This window comes from Takifugu rubripes, chromosome 1 (genome assembly GCF_901000725.2).
Source record: "Takifugu rubripes chromosome 1, fTakRub1.2, whole genome shotgun sequence".
Taxonomy (NCBI): domain Eukaryota; kingdom Metazoa; phylum Chordata; class Actinopteri; order Tetraodontiformes; family Tetraodontidae; genus Takifugu; species Takifugu rubripes.
In genome coordinates this window covers 3,940,223-3,962,434 of record NC_042285.1, presented here as the reverse complement: position 1 = coordinate 3,962,434, position 22,212 = coordinate 3,940,223, and the positions used below count along the sequence as shown (strand labels likewise).

Here is a 22,212-nt window from a genome sequence, read left to right as displayed (position 1 = left end):
ATAAAGAATGGTTTTGATACCACTAAAAATATACTTTTACTTATTCCAGCCTTGAAATTTAGCAGGCTGATCTTAAATGTATTTATGGCGACAGAGGCTGTAATGTCTCATTTAAGGGTCAACGTGATTGTTTTGGGACGGTACGATCGCGCAAACAGAAGGTTTCTACTTCTGTTTCTATGAGATGAGTCTAGTTTATAATATCCAGTTCATTCTTCTTCCCATACTGTTTGATTTTGTTGAAGGGAGCCTTGAAATGCTGTCAGTAAAGCCCCCCCCCTCACAAATCATGAGAGAGCATCACCATCGGCACCAACTGCAAAAATGGTTTTTAGTGGAGGAGACTCGGGTGAATTAAGGACTTCACTTTGGATTTCTCCACACGGAGAACTGTCGTTGCCCCATCATGGAAGGAAGAAACAGATCAGAAAACATCACATTTTACCAGTGTGCCAATAACCCAGACAAATGTCAACATGGCACAGCAACAGCAAACACCCCCCATTCAAAGCATATTCCGCTTTATAGACGAACAAATGTTCGGTTTAATCTGATAGAAAAACGCTGTTTTGCATCCACACACACGTAAGATGACTCAAACTCACAAACAAGTGGGTTTATTTGTATTCTCACACCTTCGCATTTCATCTTCTGACAGCTTCCCTGTAGCTCCCTGACATTTTGCTCCTTTGCCCGTCATTGATTTCAACTTTGGTTTATTAATACAGCTCGCAGAGCGCCTGGAGCACCGTGCTAGTTATCTGGGGCCCGCCAGGAGCCTAATCACCACAGACGAGCTAAAGCAACCAGTTTTCACATACGCCATCGATTACAGAATCAATGTCCATTTCTCTGGAACGCGCTCAAAATAAATTGCCATAAAATTAAACATTAGCTGCCACCACAGCGCCCCTTTTCCTCAGCGTAGGTTATGCTTTTGATAACAGGAGGGGTTGTCAGAGAACTGACGGACAGATGGTTCCCACATTTTTTACTGATGACGTTTAATTTGCGAGGATGATTGTTTTCTGATCCATTTCAGGTCCGTCCTCCGAGGGAGGAGGCCGGTCGGGGTCGTGATGAACGGATTCTCCGCGCCCTCAGCGCTTCAGCTTGAGGGCGGTGGGGTGCACGTTGCAGATGTCGAACCACTGCTCTCCCACCTCCTCGTGCGGCAGCAGGCCGTTCCGCGGCAGAGGGAGCCGGCGCCGGCGTTCGCGGCTGCCCGCCACCCGCCAGAAGCGCGACCCTTTGAGCAGAAAGACGGCGCCGTGGGTGTAGGAGAAGTAGGCGGCGTCGATGTGGCCGTCTGGATGGTCTCCGCGCCGCACGGCGGGGAAAACCTCTCGGATGCTCTTGGGGAAGCCTCTCGCCAGGGCGTTCGCTCCGACGTTGAAGGCGTACACCTGTTGGAGCAGACACACGTGGACCGGATCGGTTTAATATGGAAGGTCGCTCCTGAGGAGCACGCCATTAAATCTACCACGGATCAATCTGCTGTTCTGGCAAAATATTGAAGTTTTAATGGAGCACTAGATCCATTAAAAGGTTCTGGCTTTGTTCCTCGCACCCTCGATTTTTCATGCACAGAAAAGTAAATCAATTCTTACGAGGGCATTTTTAAAGAAGTAGATGTGGGAGTCCCTCCTGTCATAGAAGGCTGTGTCGATGGGGCCGATCACCCCTGGGAAGCCCTCGGAGATCGGCCTGGGGTAGCGCCGACCTTCAGGGTCCAGTGTGAACACCCGGTCGTTCTCACTGTCGTACCTCCAGAACCGAGTTCCTGTGTAGAGGAACACTTGGATATCTCCTGCAGTTTGTGACAAAGGGAAACCACGCTTGGAGGCTCACCTTTGAAGAAATAAACCGTGTCTCTTTTTCTCGACCACACGTGCACGTACGCGTCCACGCCGTCTTTGGGGAGGCCGTGCCAGCCGATCTGCAGCGTGACCGGGTCGCCGTAGCGTGTTCGGTTGTTTCGGTTCTCATACAGCCAGTACCAGCCGTCCCTCATGAAATAGGTGTTAAAGCGGACGACCACCTCCCCGTAGGGCGTCTTCTCTTTCCGGATCCAATCAAACACTGTGCTGAATCGTCCGTTACAGCCCCCTTTGATCGGACAGAAGCTGCTGTCACAATATCATCGGCAAAAATCATTTAAATTTAAAGCTGCTTAAATCGCCAGATAAGCAATTAATACATTAAATGTACGGCAGCTTTTTTCAAGCAAAAGATTCGTCTGAGATTTGGAAGATTGTGTTATAAATCCAAACAAAAACGATCTGCAAAATTTCCCCCCTTTATCAAATCTAAATTATTCATTAAAAACACTGGTGACTGCAATGACACAGCGCGTCCACTAGATGTCGCTGGTACCGTAGAGATGCTGTATGGCCTTTCTGTCCATCCAGCCCATCTCAAAGCTGGACTCCTGGGGCAGGTAGCTGGGCTGCATGATAGATCCCGATCTGTAGATGTGTGGCAGCCCCAAAACATGGCCGATCTCATGAACCGCCACCTCAAATGAAGAAACCAGTATAAATATTAGTGAGCGAAAGGCGTAATATTAACATTCCACAGTGTGTGTGTGTGTGTGTGTGTGTGCTTACTTTGAGAAGGCTGATGCCACTGCCTGTGTTTGGAGCAGTAAAATGCTCATCATCATCAAAGTGAATGTCTCCAAGGAACCACGCGTGTGCAAATTCCTGTCCAGTACCGTCAAACCTCTGGTTGCAACCCAGATGTCTTCCTGTTCAGAGTACAGGAACTTTAGAACAGCTGGGTTCTGGGCGAATCATTAAAAACCCTCTGCGTGAGCGTACCTGTCCCAAACCCCAGCCTGATGTCCACGTCCTCCAGTGGCGAGCGCATGTCCTCCACAAACTCCAGCGGCGACACCTCGCTCCACATCCTGAAGGCCAGCCTGAAGATGTACCTCTGCTCCTCCACAGTCAGCTGGCTGCTGTAGCCTTCTCCTATCAGCCGCCATTTTAACAGCCTCTTGGAAAAGGCCACGTAGCCGCGCTCGCTCACGTCCCTCCGCTGCCTGTTTTTAGATATCAGAGTAGCCAGGTGGTGTTTCCTGCGGTGCCCCGCCTGGCTCTGGTGCGTGCTAGCGCTGGTATTGCCCATGTCACCATCATGTGACCCATTAACAGAAGTGTTGTTTGAAATGTGACCTTTTAGGTCAAAACCATCCGTGTCATTTAAATGATACGCGTCATCTTCGAACGAGTCGGCAGAAACAGAGCTATTAGTCGCTGTCCTGTTAGCGTCGGTCTCATTAACAGTGTCACTGGCTGAGGAGCTGCTCTCAGGGTCCACGGCGGCGTTCCGGTCGACCTCCTTGTCCGGGACTCCGCATCTGGGTTTGTTCATAGCTTCCTTGGTGGCCCCATCAAACACGCCAGTGACAGGCAGGCCCGACACCCTCTGGAACTCCTCAAGTGCTGAAATAAAGGATTGACTCGCACCGTCGGGGTCCTTGCCGTCCCAGGCCGGGTTTCTTAAAGGATGCTGGGATGATCCCTCCAGGACGGCGTCTCCAAAGTCCTCCAGGAAGTCATCTGTGAAAGCGCTGGCAGAGCCCTCAAACTGGGCCTCCTCCCAGTTCACCGGCTTGATGAATCCATACCTAGAGAGAAATACCTGCAGGCAGAAGACAAGTGAGTTCAACACGAGCCCTGGCGCCAACAAGTGAACGTGCGGCGTACCTCTGCGGCGTGCTTGTCCGTTATAACCCGGGCCTGATTAGCGTGCACGATCCGCACATCAGAACGATCCCGGCGATGGTAAAGTTTCTCCGCGCCGGCTGAGCCGACGCTCGTCCAAAAAAGCAAAAGAATCAGCTGGATCAAAGTCAGCATCGTGGCGCCGGTGTACTCGAGGCTTTACAGGTAAAAATGGCAGGTGAAAGAAGAGGAGTGCTTTATAGGGAGACCACCGGGGTGGGACGGGGTGAAAAATAAACCCGCTTTTACTGGCCGGCATTGATGTGCTACACATGCTCCGCTGGTTTTAAACGGTTCTGCTGTCGTTCGGTGGGAACGTGCGAAAATCCTCACTTCCCCGTGGACAATAGCGCCTCAGGACAGGCCGGCGTGTGCCAGCACCTGCTCTGAATGGATGAGACGCACACACGAAACACACACGCTCGCCGCACGGAGCCAAATTTATTTCCAACATCCGACTTCATGGAGCAGATTTCACAGAATTAGCTTGGTGCGGCTAGGCAATATACAAAAATAAAACTCGTAGGATGAGCAAACAGATCAAGCACATAAATAATACAGCCTGTACAATTCAATGGTGTGGACTGAGGCCCGACCACGGGGGGGGGGGTGCTACTGGAGAGCTTTAGCTATCGCTGCAGCGAGGTGTCCCGCTGTCGGCTTTTCCGCGGCGCAGCTGACGCACAGACCCTCCGCAGCCATCGCCTCCTCTGTCGTCGGTCCAATGGCTGCAAACTGCAGAGACGTTATAGAGAGATTAGCAGCCGCATGGTTGTGTCGGAGTTTTAAGGACGAACGTGTCACACCTTTATCTGAGGCAGCTGGTCGCCAGACAGCCTGCGCACCGTCTCCAGGCAGAACTTCACCCCCGATGGGCTGAAGAAAGCGATGCTGGCCGGCGTTCCCTGTGAACGTGGAGCCTGATGAACAACTGCACACAGCAGCGCTCTCCGAAAGTCCTTGGGGTTTTACCTGCTCCGTGAAATAGCTCCTTAGATTCTCCTCCAGATTGGGATGTTCAGCCGTTTGATAGACAGTCAGCGTCTCTAAGGGGACTCCTGGAGACAAAGACACAAACCCCCTTGATGATAACGACAAAGCAATTATTGCTTTTTAATTAGTATCGACCCCCAATGGGACTTTTAACAGCGCTTGACAGGAGGACAGGCTCACCGCTCCCTCTTAACGCCGTAGGCAGAACCTCTCTTTTGATGGAACCGCAGGGGAAAAACAGCGGCGGGATATTTGTGTCTTCTCCTGCGATGTCGAGGATTAAGGATCGTCAGAACAGCGTAGTGGCGGAGCTGACGGTGAGGCCCAAGGGCGTGCGATAGCTTACGTTCAATGATAACACGCGATAAGACCTCCGCCGTCCCCGTGTCCTCACCTAGAGGGGTCAGACCCAGACTGCGCACTGTGGACGACAGAATGCATCGTAATGTTTAGTTTAGTCAAATAAACCGCAACAGATTTACTGGCACAAGACAACTTGTAAAAAAAAAAAAGATAACAGGCTGAAGAAAAGGACGTCAGGAAGACGCTGCACCTGCTTGTTTGGGAGGAGCGAATCAGGTCGCATCACAGCGAAGCGTCACATTTATACGACCCGCTTCATCCTGACCGGAGGCAGTGACACCACTTCGCACGCCGGTGTCGTCAAAACACCAGGTGGCCGCCACACTCTGCCGCTATTAGCAGCGACTATTCAAGTGCAGGCGAAGGAGGCAGCGAGAGGATGAAGGTCACTCACCTAAAGCCGCCGTCGCCTTCCCGACCACATAGACGGACTTGGCGTTCCATTGGTCTCTTACACAATTGTTCCATTCTGAAAATGACCATTAGGACAAAGTTTCCACGAGTCTTAGCGGGCAGCATTGGAAGTTTATTTTAAGGTGCGACGTAAAACATAAATGACCTTCAACTCTTTTCTCTGCTTCCAAGCACATCTTCACAGCCTCCACGGCTCTCGGACTGGTAAATATAAGACCGCCATGTTTTTCTGGTTGGAAAAGCTAATATAGAAACAACAGGCAACATGAAAAATGATACAAATGCAATAACACATGCATTAAATGATTTAAACAAGGTAAATAAAACTTTACCTTATCTGACAATGTACTTAATGAGACCAACGCAAAAGATAACACAGGAATGAGGGTTGCTGTGTGTCCATGTGATGCCAGCTCCTGTGATGTCACAATAAGTTCCAATTTCAAAAGCACATAAAAGTATTAAAAGTGCAGGTTTATAATACAACTAGGTACAAGCATCTACCTTAATGTAAGGATCAATTCCAGACTCCCCATCTCTTGGCTCTTTAAGTAGTAACACGTTCATTTTGTCTGAGGAATTTAAACGAAAAAGACAGAATGTGACAAAGGAAACAAGTGCAAGCGTGAAATTTAAATTCTGCAGGAGAAATGCAAACAGCAAAGGGTGTGAAGACACCGCAAGTTAGGCTACACCCTAAAACCGTCGTAATCTGCAAGCAGATAACAGTATAGCTGAGTCACCATTATTGTTCTATGTGAGAATAATCAAAATAAGACACCGACGTCTTGGCGAATTTGTGTTTGTGTACGTTGCTGAGACGTGGCTTCTCTCCTCTGTGTTGATATTAGCAAACACAGCTACAGCCCACAGCTGTAGACTCCTTAATAGGACCTGACATTTTTGCACAGCACAGTATGATACATGATTATTATGTTTCTCTCGTAGCGTACAATAACATAAGTATAAAAACGTTCTCGAAGCCCAAATAATGTAAGCAATTCAGATACCTTGAAATTACCCCACAGTTTAGCGTATGACTTCATCAAGAAAGGGGGGGGGGGGGTAAAAATTAAATATCTCACAAAAAGCTTAAAAATGTAACTCTATAAAACTTAACTTAACTCTTTTACTCTATAAAATAGCGTATTAGAACTTTTTTAAATGAAATGAATCACATGCTTGGTCCACTAATAAATTTATATGGATTTAATTTGACTGTGGTCCTCTTTTTTAATAAATGAAATGGTTTCTTCCATTTAGTCGCCAGGTCACAAGGCTACATTTTGGCTCACGTGTTGATCGCTTGGAAATAGAAATCCTTGGCGTCAGAGCCAAAATGGCGGTTGCCCAGTTTTAGCTTCCGGGATAACTGTGACCCGTTCTCTGCCCCGCCCACTGTATTTACACGCGTGTTGTCAACTGTTTTCGGCATGGCTTCTTCTGCTAAGAAGAGAGCGGTAGGTTTGGATAAAAATCCCGAAGACAGCGAGAACAGTTCAGAAGACATTCCCGAAGATGAAGACGATTCTGAAGAGGAAGACAGCGAGGCATCCGAGGAAGAGATTAATGAGGTAAAGACAGAGAAAGGAACATTATCTCAAGGCCTTGCTAGCCAGAAGCTAGTTAGCTCGCTAGTTGAGCAGCTGTGTGCTACTAGGAAACGACCATTGAAGGCTACCGTCAGACATTTAAGTTATAGCTATAGGAAATAAATCCAAATATAATGTTCTTTCAGCGGCTGAGCATGCACAAATTTTGTTTAAAGGAAAGTGAATACGCAACTCGTAGAAACAATTTGTCATAAAATGTGATAATCTGCCAAGTGTTTCATCTATGCGCTTTATTGCTGTTTCAGGAGGTTGTGGTGGACTTTGAAGCACACACCATTTCTGACAACGACTATAATGGCATCAAAAAGCTTCTACAACAGGTCTGAACATTTCTTTTAAAGAAATGCTTTAAATTCTATTAATCTGTATTGCTTGGCCTCACTTATGTCTCGTTTATGTTTGGAAACAGCTCTTCCTGAAGGCTCATGTTAATACATCAGAGATGACAGACATCATCATTCAGCAGAATCACGTTGGCAGTGTGGTCAGGGTGAGTTCCCCAGTGGTTTTCAAATAAACTCAGATGTTACAGGCGATACTCAGGTTGTCCTCCATTATTTACTGTGCTCCAGCAAGCGGAGGTGCCAGAAGATAGCGATGATGATGGTGAGCCCGATGAAGTATTTGGTTTAACCACCATGCTCAACCTCACAGAGAGGAAGGTAACTGCATTAGCACGCATCACCAACTCTCTATTGTTGTTATTCATTTAAATCCTAAAGTCATGCCGCTGTTGTTGACAGGGTGTGCAGTGTGTGGAAGAAGTGAAGGAGCTTATTCTAAATCAGTGCGAGAAGAACTCGACTCACAGCATGATGGAGCAGCTCGAGAAGGTCCTCAATGACACCAGCAAACCTGTGGGGCTGCTATTGAGTGAACGCTTCATCAATGTGCCACCACAGATCGCGCTTCCACTGCACAAACATCTCCAGTAAGTTGTTGTTGTGCTATATATCATTTATCTCTTTAGAAGGTTGTTGACAAATAAAATGAGCCTGATTATGTCTGCAGGGATGAGATAGCGGAGGCCCAAAGAACGAATAAACCCAGCGGGAGGTGTCACTACTGTCTGATGATCAGTAAGACCTGCAAAGAGGCGAGCAAGAATATTCCAGCCAGAGGAGGAGCTCCAAAAGAGGAATACATGTTTGTCAATGCAGAAGAGGAGTTCTTTTATGAGGTGAAGACTCTACAGTTGCATTTAATGTTAATCCTCTCACAACATACACGGATGTAATTAAAATGCGAACTTATTTGTACAGTAACGACTCATAACTCTCAGCCATTGGGGCCAGTCCGCAATAAAATAATGTTAATGTGCCATCAATAATGCTTAAATCACTATTTAAATTTGTCTTCTTTACAGCAAGCCACCATCAAGTTCCACTACTCTGTCCAGGACGAGGCAGACTCCTGTTTGAGCGGCAGGTGGTCGTACGACGACGTACCCATGAAACCTTTCAGGACAGTAATGCTGATACCAGCTGACAGAATGCCTGCCATTATGGACAAACTGAAAGAATACCTAACGGTGTGAGGCTCACAATAAACGGTGACCTGCCCCTTGAACACAGTCAGGCCCTTGGATACGGTTCAGTAGGAGTATGGCGATGTAACGATATCAGGAATTTATTGTTTTTTTACAGTCTTCTCAACTCGATTGTACTGCTTTTGTTGTACAAATATACCTTATAAACAGAAACCAGTTTGTGAATTTTGACATGAACCCCCAAAGTGAAACATGCCGATATGCAGGTTTTTGGTACTGATGTAGTGATGTAAAGTTCCATGAATACACCTTCTGCTGATGCACCGTCTTGTTTTTAATAATTCAGTGCTCGTGGGAGTAGCATATTTCTGTAACCAAGTTTCACTCATCAATAAAGACCGATTCAGACCACCTTTTGTCGGTGCAGTGGGTGTAGGGATTGTCTTTATTTTAATAGTGGAGCACATAGTATCCACACACTGATTTATTTCTAAATTTCCAAAATTTGACATGAGAAAACACGACTTAGAACCATCAAAATGAATAATTGCATTTTACAGTGTATGATTCCCATTTCACAAAACAAATACATTTGGTTGTACTCCCGCTCAATTTATGACTTCACTGAATCGCACATCTGTCAGCAGTCTGCGGCGCCTCTGCACAGCTGCTCTTGGCCTCAGTGCTGGCTGTGGTGGCGCTTAGTTCCTCCTTTGTACATTTTGTAGACCCAACTGGGTCCAACATGTCTTGCAGCATCTCTTTACTTTCACTAGGGGGCAGGTTGTAGAAAAAGTAGAGCGGGGCCATTTGAATGAACCTAAAGAGTCAAAACAAACAGATTTAATGCTTTTCATTACATTAGGAATGACAGCTGTTGTAAGAGGATTAGATTTAAACTGAGGAAATGTCCCAGTTTTAGTGTGACACCAAACATGTTTGTTACAGTAATACGATGAAAGAAAGAAATAAAATCAATTTGTGCGTGCATATCTGTGTCGACTTACACCTGAGGGGAAATTTCAGAGACGGTTCTAATGCAGTTGTCCTCTGACAGCGTGTACTCGTGGAAGACCACCCATTCTGGCAGCCCCAGCTTGTGCGATTGGGCCCCGTAGCTGGAGAGCGGATGAATGAGGGCGACGTGCTTGTGTGTCAGAATGAAGTAGTTTCCAGCTCCGTCCACATCTCGAGCGATCTTAGGAAATCACATAGTTAAATCCGACCCAGACTGTTTGGACACTAATTGGACCAAAGATGTAGAACCTCCACACACTTGCATGAAGAACCCAGCCAACAGGGCTCTTTTGATGTTGTGGGTGTTGGTCTTGGTTCCAAACGAGGCTTCGGAAATGGGGAGCTCGATTCTGTTCAGGGTGTCTGTCAGCTCTGATCGGACGGCCTCAGCTGTCTTCAGGGACGAGTGATCTAGGAAATTGTCCTCGCACCACTTTTCCGGACTCGAATCTGGGGTAAACAGTGGTTTAATGTCAAATCACCTTGATAAAACTTACAAAATATAAATAAAACAGGCTGGAGACTCAAGTTACATTGTGCTGTTTGGCTTTGTTTGAAAGCATTGTAGATGTTGATGAGGGTGAAGTGATCGCCTTCAGGGTGCTGGAACTTCCTGTGTCGCTGGGCAGCCTCCCGCGTCATGTTCACGTAGCAACTTGGCGCTGGAGCACAAACCAAACGAGGACGTTGTCATCGACGAGATTCAAAAAGACCGGCCAATTTCCTCGTACCCGAAAGCATCGCCGCGATGGTCAACATCTCGCTCACGCAGTCAAACTCGCAGGATGCCAGCAACGCTTTGGCCAACTGCGGGTCCAGGGGGATTTCAGACATTATGATTCCAATCTCAGACAGGTTACCATCATCATCCAACGCTGCGAGGTAATCTAGCTCTTCCAATGCTTGCATGAGACCCTCAGGGCCTACAGGGAGAAAGAGATAAACGTTTCTTAAATACCATCTCCCGGTTTGCTGAGATTTTTGGAGATTGCAGCTCCATTTTCATTGTACTTTTCCGGAGCTGTCCTGACCAGACATGTTAATTGTTAATGAGCTGGCCTCTTTTGACCCGTTCTGTTCGTGGCAGGCGAGTCAGAGTTCAGACAATAGCAGCGAAGTCCTGTCATTTCAGCTAAATCATGGCTGACTGGACCCAAACAGCTACACAGGCGAAATTCATTCGGGCTTCCTCTCCACGAAGACCCCCCCTCCCCCCACCACCCCCCAACCATCCACCTTCTTTTGTGGGAACAGTGAACCCGGCTATTTCCACTCGCAGACCTGGTCTGTCCATGAAATCGCACTGCCTGAGGCCAGCTATCTCCATCCTCTTCAGGAACAGGACAGTGGGTGTAATGTTGGCCTCCAGGATCTGTGGACAGTTCTCTGAGGGAAGTTGACCGTCTTCTGGGTACAGGCAGAAACACTTCCCTACAACATAAATTCGGTTAATCCAACATTTTTCCCAATCAGAAACAAACTAAACCTTTAGAGTGATTTCGTGGACATACCCGCTGCTCCAGACAACTGTCTCCGAAGTTGGACCTGACATCGACTGATTGGACCGAGCACTTCCGAGCTCGCCCTTATTCTTGGATTATACACCTTTGAGGCCCAAGAGCATGACAATATCAGCAAATTCCTGATTTCAGAGAGAGCGTTGGGGTAGTTGGTCATAATTTACCATCTTTTTCTGGACCCCTGTGTCAACCACAAAGCTGACAGACTCTGCAGGCCACCACATGTCCTCTTCCCTCGGTGTTGCCAGGAAAATCTTCCTGGATCTCTTGGAATTTGGTTCCTCGGTCAGGACAGATGGTGAGCCTCCTTCAGGAGGACAAAGGATCACAGGCACCACTCGGCCCAGCTCACCCCCCTGCCTGGAACCTTCTTTCTTGAGGATCCTATAGGCACAATCAACCTCCTGAAGAAGACACCGTGTACGTGACATTAGTAAAACGTGTGATACTTCAATCAAACCAATTAAAAACATCTTATACCTCGGATGAGGCAAAAAACACGATAACATCTCCGTCCTCCTTGGTGCGATGGATCTCCAGCACCAGTCTCAGTGCCGAGTAGAAGTAATCTTTGCTCCCGCCCGGACTGTGGACAACATCAGCAGCAAAGGAAACCTCCAGGCGGATTGAAGGCATGTCCCAGAAGTGGCTCAGGAGCTTGTCTTCCATGGGTGAGACGGTGAGAACCACCACTCTGAGATCTGGCCTCTGCACAAGGACGTCTTTGAGAAGACCCAACAGCACGTCGGTGCCAACCGTCCTTTCGTGAGCCTGATCGATGATGATGACGCCGTAGCTCTCCAGGAAAGGGTCGGACATCATCTCTCTGAGGAGCATGTTGTCAGTGCAGTACCTGAGTGACAGTTCAACAGGAACTAGATTAACAGGAATGGGAAACTTCAGGGTCATTTCAGTGTTAAAGACCTCGAAAGACATTTGAGAAAACTTCTTTCAAGCGAAAGAAACAAGATTATAGCGCGGTTATTTTATTTTTAGAGTGAAAATCTTGACAAAAGTGCAGAGGGTAGCAGATCAGAGAGATCACACGGAGGTGGCAGAACATATCCAGGAATAATTTGAGTTTTTATCAAACAGAAACTGGAAGGATGTTGGCACAGAGAAGATGAAGGGCTTCTTGGCTTATTTACCTGAAATGTAAGAGACAAGGGTGACATTTTGAAACAAGGTCTAACCTAAAGTTGAGCCCAGCCCTCAGTTTGACTCTGGTAACATTGTGTATGGGCTTTTTCTTTTTTAGAGACACTAAATTGCTATAATCACAGCCCAGTGGACCCCAGTTCTGGAGGAAAGTGGCCCGGGGCTCATCCCTGCACATCAACATGGGTTAGCAGGCAGCTCATCGACTCATCAACAAACCTGAGAATGGTGTCGGAGGAGCAACAGGTCTCCAATGGGATGGTGTAGCCCACTTCGTGGCCGATGTTGACGTCCATTTCATCGGCCACGCGCAAGGCCAGACCTACAGCCTGCTGCCCGTTGGTCTGCGTGCACACGACCATGCCGTGCTGGTACTGGGCCGACAGGCAGAACTCGGCACACCACTGGGGGATCTGAAAGCAGGCTCAGAAAAATAGCCGCAGGTTAGAATTAAGGAAACAGGAATGTATACGATGCAATATTTTCCCTGCAGTTTTCAGTGACACATGCTGCCTTGGAATCCAAACAACGGCGTCTGTGACAGCGCACAGGAGCGGTGACAGGAGATATCCTATGGTGTTATCTCTCATAATGGAAAATTGCTTTGGCAGCACCAGGCGGCTCCAGCGGATCAGGGCTTAGCAGCAGGGGCTCCCCTAACAACCCCCACCGGAGCCTTTGTGAGGCTTCAGGCAGCAGTTTGGACAGCCTGAACAGCATCTGCTGAGCTGGGCAGCCTGTTTATGCAGCTTGTCACAGCGGTGCCGCTTCGCGTTCGAGTGCATGTCAAAGAATGGAGAGCGGTGTAATTTTAGATTCAAATCAGCCCACACACTCACACGCTCGCTCTGGCACGCAGATTGGATGCTGGAGTATTTTGAGGCTCAAACGACGAGAGTAAAAAGCGTTTTTTCCATCAATATTTCATCAGGCCTGATTGCTTCACCCTCCGGCCCGCAGAGGAAAGAAGATGCATGAAGCCGTGCCGTACCTGCGTGCTCCTGCCAGTCTTTGCCGCTCCCGACACAATCACCATTTGGTTGTTCGCCAGAGCATCTTCAAACTCGCACCTGACCCGCCACACGGACAGGCTCTTCCTCTCCTTCAGTAGTTTGTAGTAACGGGAGGAAAAAGGCAGACCGTCGAACTGATTTAACTCCAGATCGTCACCGAAGCCGAAGGAGTCTTCTGTGGGACAGTCCTCACTGTCACTCTTCTGTGGGATACTTTCCTCGGACATGTTGGATCATGCGTAAAGTAGGAGTTTCCTAGCAACCCCGCGATCGGTCCATTCGGTTAGATGTGTGATTATTATTATTACTAGTTTCCCCCCCAAAAAAGCCTGTTAAATAAAAGCCAATTACCTAACAAACACGATCAGAAGCAATAAAACTGGCTAAACTTTAGCGTCGTTCCAAATGAGGGAGGCTGCTTGACGCGCGGTGCGCACCGGCGCGTAATTGTCGCCGACGTGTTCTAATGCGCGTCCGACAGAGCCGAGGGCTAAACTGAGGGGGTGTGGGGGATCAGACCCCACAGTCACGTGGAAAACAAGGTTTACCTCACATCCCTAATATTCACAAACGTACAGATCAGTAGATCAATATTAAATCAATAACAGAGAAATGTATTCGTTGATTTAAGACGGCTTAAAAATAAGCCCAAAACGAAAGTCACCTAAACATTCTTGTATTTTTGGTTAACATGAATTGTACACACGTAAATTGAAACTTTTGTGTTGTGACCATAATCTGAATTCGAGATTTATTTTTCTTCGTCGAGACTCAGGAGTCAAATGTTCTGTTATTAAATGAATTGTACAATTTTGCAATACATAGATAAGAACTAAGGATTAAAGCTGTGATCCAAAGGTCAAATGTCAATACAATTTTAAATATTGCCTCCACTCTCTCTCATATGACACACGTATGACGTCCATAAATGTGTGTATTGATCAGTCCAGGTCAAACACACTGTTCAACCTTCGCTCCTGTCAATAGCTCTCAGCAGTGACTTCACCAAGGCTTCCCTCTTTATAAGCTGCTGAAAAACGTTTTGAAACGTGCTCATTTATTCCATTTTACTGCATCAAAGAAGAACTTGCACAGTGCTTGAAAAACTGCTTTAATAATACTGCTGAGAATACCAGGACCAGACACATAAAGTGTTTTCTTTACATGTGGTGTATCAAAGAATCAATAAAAACAAAGAAGCATTCATCACACAGACGGTTTCACCTGCAACATGGCGTTTGTACAGTCGGGCGACTCCAAGACGGCGTGCTGCAGAAAGGCGACAGAAACAAAGCGGCAGACGCAAAACAAGTGCAGTATTAAAGGTAACCGTATCAAAAGTAACAAAAATCTAAAACCAGCTAACAGGGGAGCAGTGGGTAAAGGAGACGCTGCTCACAGCGAGGGTATATACAGCATGTTGCTAAATGAAAACAGTTCAGTTATTTCAATCCCAGTACGTACTTTTTCTTTTTTCCTTCCTTTTGTCTGACGTGTAGATCAGTTTTAACAAGTCATCCCAGTATCCAAAATTGGAAAAGCATAGAAAAGCAACCGAAACGGAACGAAAAATAAGATGCTTCGGTTCTTCGTGGCTCATTGTTTACTGTTCACCCCCCGACACTTTGTGGCTGAGGTGTCCTTGTCAAGTGAATCCATCCAAAAAATAAAACGTGCTCCTTGTGTGTAGACAGAGACGGAGGGAAACACACGTGACCTTTAGCAGTTCAGTCTCTTTGTGTTGGCTTCATATGTTGCTACCCACAATCCCCGGAGCTTGTTAATCAAAACAGAAATGTCAGTGGCATTTTATAATTCAGCTCTTTACATTTCTGAGTTATAAACGTTGAAGAAACAGACCAGAACTTCTTCTCCAAGGACAACTATTCATTTCTCTGAGTGCACGCCTGTTGCAGCTCCCGCTCATCCTTCATTGCAGTATTTTTTCCTCCATCCCCTCTTGCTGAGCAAAAAAAAGCTCCCTTCATTTGAACACATTTCACAAAAAGCCTTTCTCAAATCAATAATTTCACAGATTGTTCCTTGTATTGTTTATCCTTGTATGAGTTTTACATCCCTCACGAAGGACAATTCATGTAATGGACGCAAACGACAAATTTTAAAAAGACAGGAAACCTCAAAGTTGCTGCTGTGCAGTAAAAGTGTTGGCACAGTGCAACGAGTGGCAATAAATACAGAATATAAATACTTCACAATGTACCTGAGCTCAGACTGGTAGCACCATTCAGAGACAGAGCACCGGACGGACACCGTCTCCAGACAGGAAACCCGGAGGAGCCGCCATGTTTTTAAGGTTTCCAGAGTTTTCATAGTGCAAAATTCTTAGTGTCTTATCGCAACTTCCTCCTGGGTCTCAGCTGTTGAATTTGACGTTGGCAACGAAGCAAGGCTTTGGTAGAGTTGGGGGGTGTTTGGGACTGGGTCTAGAAGAGGGACGAGAGCGGGAATGGTCATTAATAGTGTTGTGTTTGCATAAATCTGGCGAATAGTAAAACTGACCTCTTAGGGTGCAGGGCCGGCCGGACAGGTGTGGGTACCCGGGGGGCTGTTGGGGGGCCACAGACAACAGAGGGACCCTGGACTAGAATGTGACCCTGCACCACCGAGGGGCTTCGAACCACACGGGTGCTCCTCGGATCAGCAGGGAGGGGTTTCTGAGGCGGGCTGGGCTTTTCCATCTCCTGGGAGACACAAACACGTCCAAACAATTAGAGCCCATCACCACCAGGGGGCAGTCACAGTCTGACAACTGCGACCCCAGCGTGCAGGCCCGGTCCCCCGCTCAGGGCCGGGGGCGGCCCGGCCCGAGCTGCTCGCCTCTGTGAGAGGAACTGTCATGTGGTTTTAATCTGGAGACTGAAATCATGATGGAGGACTGTTACCTCGCCCTCATCTGGTCTCTATTCGCGTCTTCCCCTCTGGGGTAAAGCCTCCCACAAACATCAGGAGGGAACTCAGAGCTCACTCACCCATACAGCCAGGGTTTCCTATTTAAAACATAATTCCTATGTTTTATTCCACGTTTTGTGTGAAGTGCCACTTTCTTATTGGATATTGTCATGCAATTGTCCCGTAAATGCCCAGCAGAATGGAACGTTAGCAAGGTACTAACCACAATGGCACTGGCAACACATGATGTATAATAATAAAAAATTAAAAATAATAAATCACTCCATGGGCTTCAACAAGGCTCTCATGTCCTTCAGCACAGAACTCACCCTCTGAAGAGAGGGGAAGGACGGGGGACTTTTTCAGCATCTCACAGCAGCCAAACAGCTTTTGAGCAGTTTACAAAGTCAAAACATAAAGTGATGCCGACGGACATGTGGAGCTCCACACTTTGACGATGCGTAGCAGAAAGATGAGAAGGAAGGGAAATCTAGTTCCTGAAGTCACAACATGGCCAAGAGCTTCTGGACCTCAGCTGCTTCACAGGTGCTTGGGAACCTATCAGGGCCCACCAAATGGGCATTTTAAATTAGAGTCACGCTCGTTTTCTGTTTACACGCCACCCTTTACGTACCCGCGGGCTTTCCTTTAATAAACACATCAGATTATATCTCAGCTGTTGCGTTTTATTCACTGTTTACAATCTTAAATGTTTATACAGGCAGTTGTTACCGCAGTCATTAATGGCACCAGCAGAGGTAAAAAGGAATTCTTTCCCTTATTTGATAATTCCTTCATGTGCCTAAAACCCAGAGCACCGACGTGACCCCCTCCATTATTCCGTACGAGAATAAAAGCCCATTATATGTTGAGCACACCTCTAATTAGCCCAGCGTGCCTCTAGCTCCCCGGTAGTGCCATTTGTGCTGTAGCCTAAAAGAGACTAGTCTGTTAATCACTAGTGAGCCTAATAAATCGCCTTTCCTCTTCATTCTGTATGAGCAGCTTCCATCAGGCCGGTGAATAATCAATTATCCAGTGATTCATCTCTTAATTTCTCGTCCTCGAGGCAACAAAGCTGCAGTGGACCCGGCTAACGCCAGCGATGTCTGCATCTGTAATTTAGATGATTTCGAGACACATCACGAGTGTCTGTATCGCCATGTTTCTGCCTACAGAGATTTAAACCAGATTAAAGTCAGATACCAGATTTAGGGAATTGCTGGGAGAAGGAGAATTAACGCTGCAAACCTCTGGCATTCTTATCCCATCAACAAAGCCATCAGAATCTCAGCAGCACCAGATTTACCACCCTGTGATATTTGGACGTACTTCCTGCCTCCAGTTGCTGTTTCATCTTTTCCCTCCGTCTCTCTGCCAGTCTGGATCCATTTTTATTATTTATGTGGCACTTCGTTGTGGATTTAAAGTCTGGATGAAGAGGGCTTTTTAGCGTCTTTATTCATGTTTTGTAGCTGTCATCATGTATATTTTGTGTTGTACCCTAAAACCCACAGGAGCCAAGAAAAAGGTCACATCAGACCCATCTTCGTAGGTCAGGTCATCATTTATTGGGATGAAAGGCTGCGGGAGTCCCAGAGGAGAAGGTGCAGAGGTTTAATCGCATAAAAATAAGAATTATCTCACCATCACCATCCTGCAGGAGCCGTGACGAGCTCTGCCTCCAATGTGGACGTGAGGTGGAGGCACCGGGGGCCTCGGCTGCATGGGCCCAGGAGACAGGGACAACGTCAGAGACACGGGGACGGGGTGGCTGAGGTGAACAGGAGGGCACTGGGGCAGTGGACGCAGGCTATGAGAAGGGTAGGGAGCGGACGGGAATACCGGCTCCAGCCGATGGTGAGGAGAAGCCTGCAGAAAGTTCAAAAGAAGAAGAATCAGAGAGGGGGCCATCTGGTCCTGCTGACAGAGGTGAATAAATCAAACGCTCCTTCTGCTTACTATTCTCCAACTCCTTCTCAGGTAACCTTTCAAAATGAAGGACCAAACAGAGCTGTTGGCAGCCACCGAAGTGAAGGAAACCACGGCTAACCCCCCCCCCCCAACTGAGACAGAGGTGATGGGATCAGTATCTGGAGCTTTACCTCTCTTGTCACCGAAGAAGGCAAAAGCTAGGTTTGCTTTCATCAAAATTTATGAAACTGGGCAGCAAAACAGAAAAAAATTGACTCTTTAATGAAAAAAAAAAGACTCATCTCGTTTGAAATTAATTAAATACAGACCAAAAGTTAAATATCTGCCGGCAGATTCATTGAGGTATCTAGATAAAAAAAAAAAAAAAAGTGTTGTGTTAAAAATCAAAGAATGCTGTATTGTGACAACACTCAAAAACACACGCAGCGATTCAACGCAGCTCCAGGTGGGAAGTGACCTAATCTGCACCCACATCAAACAGCCTTACATCCTTTCTCCTCTTACTGGGGAGCTGTAACGAAAACCACATGCTACTCACAGAGCACATCAATCTCAGCGAGAGACCTCCTCCACCTCCGCTCGCCTCACCCGCACGGCGAGGCGCACCGCAAATGTCAATCCTGCCACGGCCCCTCTCGTTGCAGCGGGCCCTAACTCAATCGATCGCAGGTCTCCCCCCATTAAAAAAAAAAGCACGCCTTGGCAGCAATAAAGCCGTTAAGTCGCAAAGAGATGTAGACATACAATTCATTACAGCTGCACTGTCTTTCAATTATGTGCACCAGCATACTCAACGTTAACCCCCCCACCTCTCCTCCAACCACCACCCACATTAGCATTCTTTGTGTAAGAGGCAGCTGTTAAAAATAAAGATTATGCTGCTCCCACCCTCCCGCCGCCACGGCCTAATTGGATCAGAATGAGGTGCGGTGAAAACAACATGCCAATCTCGATTAGCGTTAGCTTAGCGCAACGCCGTGCGGATCGTGTCCAGAAGATGTGTCAAAACCCCCCCATAAGATGTGCTTCTACATGGGTTCGACCTTGAAGACTTTGGAGCTGTGAGGTGGGGGCGGGGCCGGTCGAGACGGAGACGCCGTGCTCACGGCTGGAGGCTGGCTTGGCGCGGCCGCCGCTCTGTTCGCATCAGCACTGATAGATCTGGAATTTGGAAAAAAAAAATGTCAATCTCAATCATCTTTAAAGGATATGAGTGGATGATGTCATCGAAAAACGCACCTGAGCTTCTCCATCGGGTTCTTTTTGCTGGTGAAGAGCAGCCCCTGGAGCGTTTTCCTCTTGACGCAGATAATCAAGCCGGCTCCCAGGACAGTGAGGAGGGCCACCAGGATGCCCACGGTCAGGTTCCTGCTGTCTGCTCACGAGCACACATGGGAACAGGGACAGCAAAGTCAGTTAATGAGTTTTTCCGTGGAGGATAAGTTGGCCGGGAAGGTTCATTGGAAGCCATAAAAAAGTTTGTAACTCTTGGAATGTTCTCACAAATTCTCACAGACTAGATGCTGGACTGGGCATCCTGGAGCGAAATGCCCAACTTACCTGTTAATCTAATTGGTCCGCTTTCGACGCTCCCCCCAAAACCCGCTTTGTCGCAGAACGGGGGGGCCCAGTGGGCCTCACAGTGGCAGTTCTTGTTGTTGTTGCACACCTGCAGCGTTTAAAATGGACAATTAACTGTTAAATGAGCTGAAACTGGTCTCATCAGTCCGTCTTTCTTCGTGCGGTTCCAGCGCCTGTCTGCACTCATAGCTGATTCTCTATAGATAAACTACTTTTATTACATCGAATAAATAAGAGGAGACAATTCTCACGTTTGAAAGCCGTAAATGTTTCCAAATAATTCCAAACAGCCATGAAAAACTCAAAAACAGTAGATACTGTATGTCATGTCAGGCCAGCGCAGATATTTTTAAAAACTCTATTGTCTCCCTGTCCAGATTCCTTGGAATATACAATAAGCACGGGCCTTCGTCCCAGGGCTCCATCTTGAGCTAATCTGTGCACATATGTGTGTCCCGTCTAATCCGACAGAAAACATCTTTTTAGTGAAACAGCTTCACAGATCCGTGGAAGATAAACAGATAGGAATGTTGAATGTTTCCAGGGCAGAGGCACAAAGGCAGTGTCCCAGTGTTTGTCCTAATACAACCTGAGCTTCCCAACAGCTTTTGGGACAAGGACGACTGCCTGAGAGTTTGATGAATGGCGCCTCCCGCTTGGCATAAATGAAGCCATTATATCTAATTGATGGAACCCTTCAAAATCTGTAATGATTAACTGCGAGCGATTGCGACAGCTCCCCACTCGCTGTGTTCGGGTCATTTCGAACCTATTACTGTTAAAATTAGCCTCTGTTTTAAGCTGGGGAGAGAACAGTGAGGACCGTACATAAAATGTTAGCCTGTAATATTAAAGAAACACATTTTTAGCTATTTTCCCCGCTTTCTTTTATCTCCAGCGCGTCAGAAATGTCATAGCTCTTACCATAACTGTTCTGCAGCCACCAGAGGCCACTTGAGACTGCTGTTGCTATGGCGACAAATGCATGGTCTTGTACAAAAGAATTTGTCTGCGCAGGGCGGGAGAGGAGTGAGGGTCGCATCATCGTGGTGAGAGCGCCGCGAGACTGCCGATCCACCCCGAAACCGTGCCGCACGTGCGCAAAAGTTTTTGTATGAAGAGTCAAGCAAGGTACTGTGCTCACCCCTCGACCGCTGCACTTGGCCGAGCACTCGTGCACGCCAAAAACGCTGACGTTCTGGCACTGGCGATTCAGGCACATCTGAAGCGGAGATACATGTTAAAAAAAAAATCAACCGTAACATAAAAATCGGAATTCTAAGAGGCGATGGGCCCCATCAGAGCCCGTTTCTCACCAGTCCCTCTCCACACTTGGTCCCCGTCAGGACCAGGCCGGGGTCGGGCATGTCGTCGCCCAAATAAACATGCGTACCCCGACACAGGATCCTCCCTCCTTCCTGCAAGGGAATATTCGTTTCTATGGAAACAGCATTGGTACCAATTACGGGGCGGTTGGCTCCTCCTTGACATTGGATTTTGCCACATTTAGCATCGCTGCAAAGAGAACCAGGAACAGGGGAGAAAAAAACTGCGATAATTGAATCACGTCACTTTACCAAATGTGTATACACTACATGTGGTTATTTCTTTATTATTCTGTCATTCTTGGCATCCAATTAGAGAGACTTGCCAGAGAGGAAGCTTGTTTATGTGTTTCTAAGGCCATAACCCCAGATATTTTCCATCAGCCTGGATGTCTCCAAGTCACTATAAGCTTTCAAACAGCATGCCAAGTGTACTAATTATATTTGTTAGTTAATGTTAAAGTTTTGGGGGGGATTAAAAAACATTGCTGCGCAGAACGAGACGTTGGCAGTGCCCGATGGGAATTTCTCCCCCCTGATTATTTGCGATGTGGAGAAATTGATCGGATCTTTTTCCGATTCCATTTTTCCCAACAATGGATTCTGTCAGTGTAGGTAGTTGCCGCGGTGCTGATCCATGGCCAAGTGTTCCTGTCATCGGCTTAAAACATCTCCTCACTCTCACTGCTGAATCACGGAGGGAGCGATATTGTTTCGCTTAATTACGTCCCACCCGTCAGAGGAACCACTGTGCGGTCCGTTGAAGGCCTCTACACGCACATAAACAGACTTCCTTTGCCGAATAAATATATTTAATACAAATTAAAGAGCAATTAATTGAGGCGCTGATTTAAAAAAAATGTACCAGCTTATGAGGCCAAGTGACACTAATGTACAGCTTCTGAGTTACACTCAATGAATTTTTAATTTTCAGATATGCTAATGTGAAACATCTTGCTGCTAATGTTTTCGCTGATGAACTGAGTGAGTCTAGTTCATCAGGGAATTATGGCTAATTTCCATCTTTGAGGTCTTACCGTGCTTCACACTTGGCAAAAGACCCTTTGGAGTCTTTGCCACAGTTGCCGTATGGGTCTCCTGCGGAGTTAACCCTTTGAAAGCAGATGCCCGGAGCCGCTTTTGCTCCTGC

At 47.1% G+C, this 22,212-nt stretch overlaps 5 protein-coding genes across 8 annotated transcripts in view; 1 reads left to right on the top strand and 4 right to left on the bottom strand.

The window, feature by feature from the left end:
* Positions 1-601: 601 nt before the first annotated feature.
* On the bottom strand, positions 602-3,989 carry mmp21 (matrix metallopeptidase 21). Its single transcript, XM_011616249.2, has 7 exons — positions 3,714-3,989; positions 2,823-3,648; positions 2,610-2,749; positions 2,377-2,518; positions 1,852-2,109; positions 1,611-1,783; positions 602-1,406 (listed from the first exon to the last, which is right to left on the bottom strand). Exons 1-7 carry the CDS (start codon positions 3,864-3,866, stop codon positions 1,101-1,103), a joined length of 1,998 nt encoding a protein of 665 aa, XP_011614551.2. The 5' UTR covers positions 3,867-3,989; the 3' UTR covers positions 602-1,100.
* Positions 3,990-4,148: 159 nt separating this feature from the next.
* On the bottom strand, positions 4,149-6,800 carry uros (uroporphyrinogen III synthase). Of its 4 annotated transcripts, none has more exons than XM_011616371.2 (10): positions 6,684-6,800; positions 6,006-6,073; positions 5,834-5,917; positions 5,647-5,743; positions 5,482-5,556; positions 5,071-5,145; positions 4,905-4,988; positions 4,704-4,789; positions 4,538-4,636; positions 4,149-4,466 (listed from the first exon to the last, which is right to left on the bottom strand). In XM_011616371.2, the coding sequence occupies exons 2-10, from the start codon at positions 6,066-6,068 to the stop codon at positions 4,344-4,346; spliced, it is 786 nt and encodes a 261-aa protein (XP_011614673.2). In that variant the 5' UTR covers positions 6,069-6,073; positions 6,684-6,800; the 3' UTR covers positions 4,149-4,343. The 4 variants fall into 4 exon arrangements, with proteins under 4 accessions (XP_011614673.2, XP_003961197.2, XP_011614769.2 ...); XM_003961148.3 differs by lacking the exon at positions 6,684-6,800 and adding an exon at positions 6,512-6,616; XM_011616467.2 differs by lacking the exon at positions 6,684-6,800 and adding an exon at positions 6,287-6,502.
* Positions 6,801-6,841: 41 nt separating this feature from the next.
* bccip (BRCA2 and CDKN1A interacting protein) lies at positions 6,842-9,028 on the top strand. The gene is made up of 7 exons (XM_003961147.3): positions 6,842-7,075; positions 7,360-7,434; positions 7,524-7,604; positions 7,687-7,776; positions 7,858-8,045; positions 8,126-8,294; positions 8,481-9,028. The coding sequence occupies exons 1-7, from the start codon at positions 6,935-6,937 to the stop codon at positions 8,649-8,651; spliced, it is 915 nt and encodes a 304-aa protein (XP_003961196.1). The 5' UTR covers positions 6,842-6,934; the 3' UTR covers positions 8,652-9,028.
* A 146-nt stretch (positions 9,029-9,174) lies between these two features.
* dhx32a (DEAH (Asp-Glu-Ala-His) box polypeptide 32a) lies at positions 9,175-14,182 on the bottom strand. The gene is made up of 11 exons (XM_029839694.1): positions 13,290-14,182; positions 12,518-12,711; positions 11,621-11,993; positions 11,305-11,544; positions 11,132-11,225; positions 10,902-11,051; positions 10,352-10,543; positions 10,154-10,282; positions 9,880-10,070; positions 9,611-9,801; positions 9,175-9,423 (listed from the first exon to the last, which is right to left on the bottom strand). The coding sequence occupies exons 1-11, from the start codon at positions 13,536-13,538 to the stop codon at positions 9,225-9,227; spliced, it is 2,202 nt and encodes a 733-aa protein (XP_029695554.1). The 5' UTR covers positions 13,539-14,182; the 3' UTR covers positions 9,175-9,224.
* A 223-nt stretch (positions 14,183-14,405) lies between these two features.
* The window catches only part of LOC101073949 (disintegrin and metalloproteinase domain-containing protein 12-like), a 59,844-nt gene continuing 52,037 nt past the window's right edge, over positions 14,406-22,212 (bottom strand). Inside the window, exons 15-23 of the mRNA XM_011616184.2 lie at positions 22,100-22,208; positions 21,054-21,252; positions 20,882-20,959; positions 19,717-19,825; positions 19,396-19,531; positions 19,200-19,317; positions 17,869-18,093; positions 15,832-16,013; positions 14,406-15,755 (exon numbers count right to left, since the gene is read on the bottom strand). Of these exons, the coding sequence (XP_011614486.2) occupies positions 15,686-15,755; positions 15,832-16,013; positions 17,869-18,093; positions 19,200-19,317; positions 19,396-19,531; positions 19,717-19,825; positions 20,882-20,959; positions 21,054-21,252; positions 22,100-22,208 (1,226 nt within the window). The 3' untranslated portion in view covers positions 14,406-15,685. The remainder of the gene's footprint in view (positions 15,756-15,831; positions 16,014-17,868; positions 18,094-19,199; positions 19,318-19,395; positions 19,532-19,716; positions 19,826-20,881; positions 20,960-21,053; positions 21,253-22,099; positions 22,209-22,212) is intronic.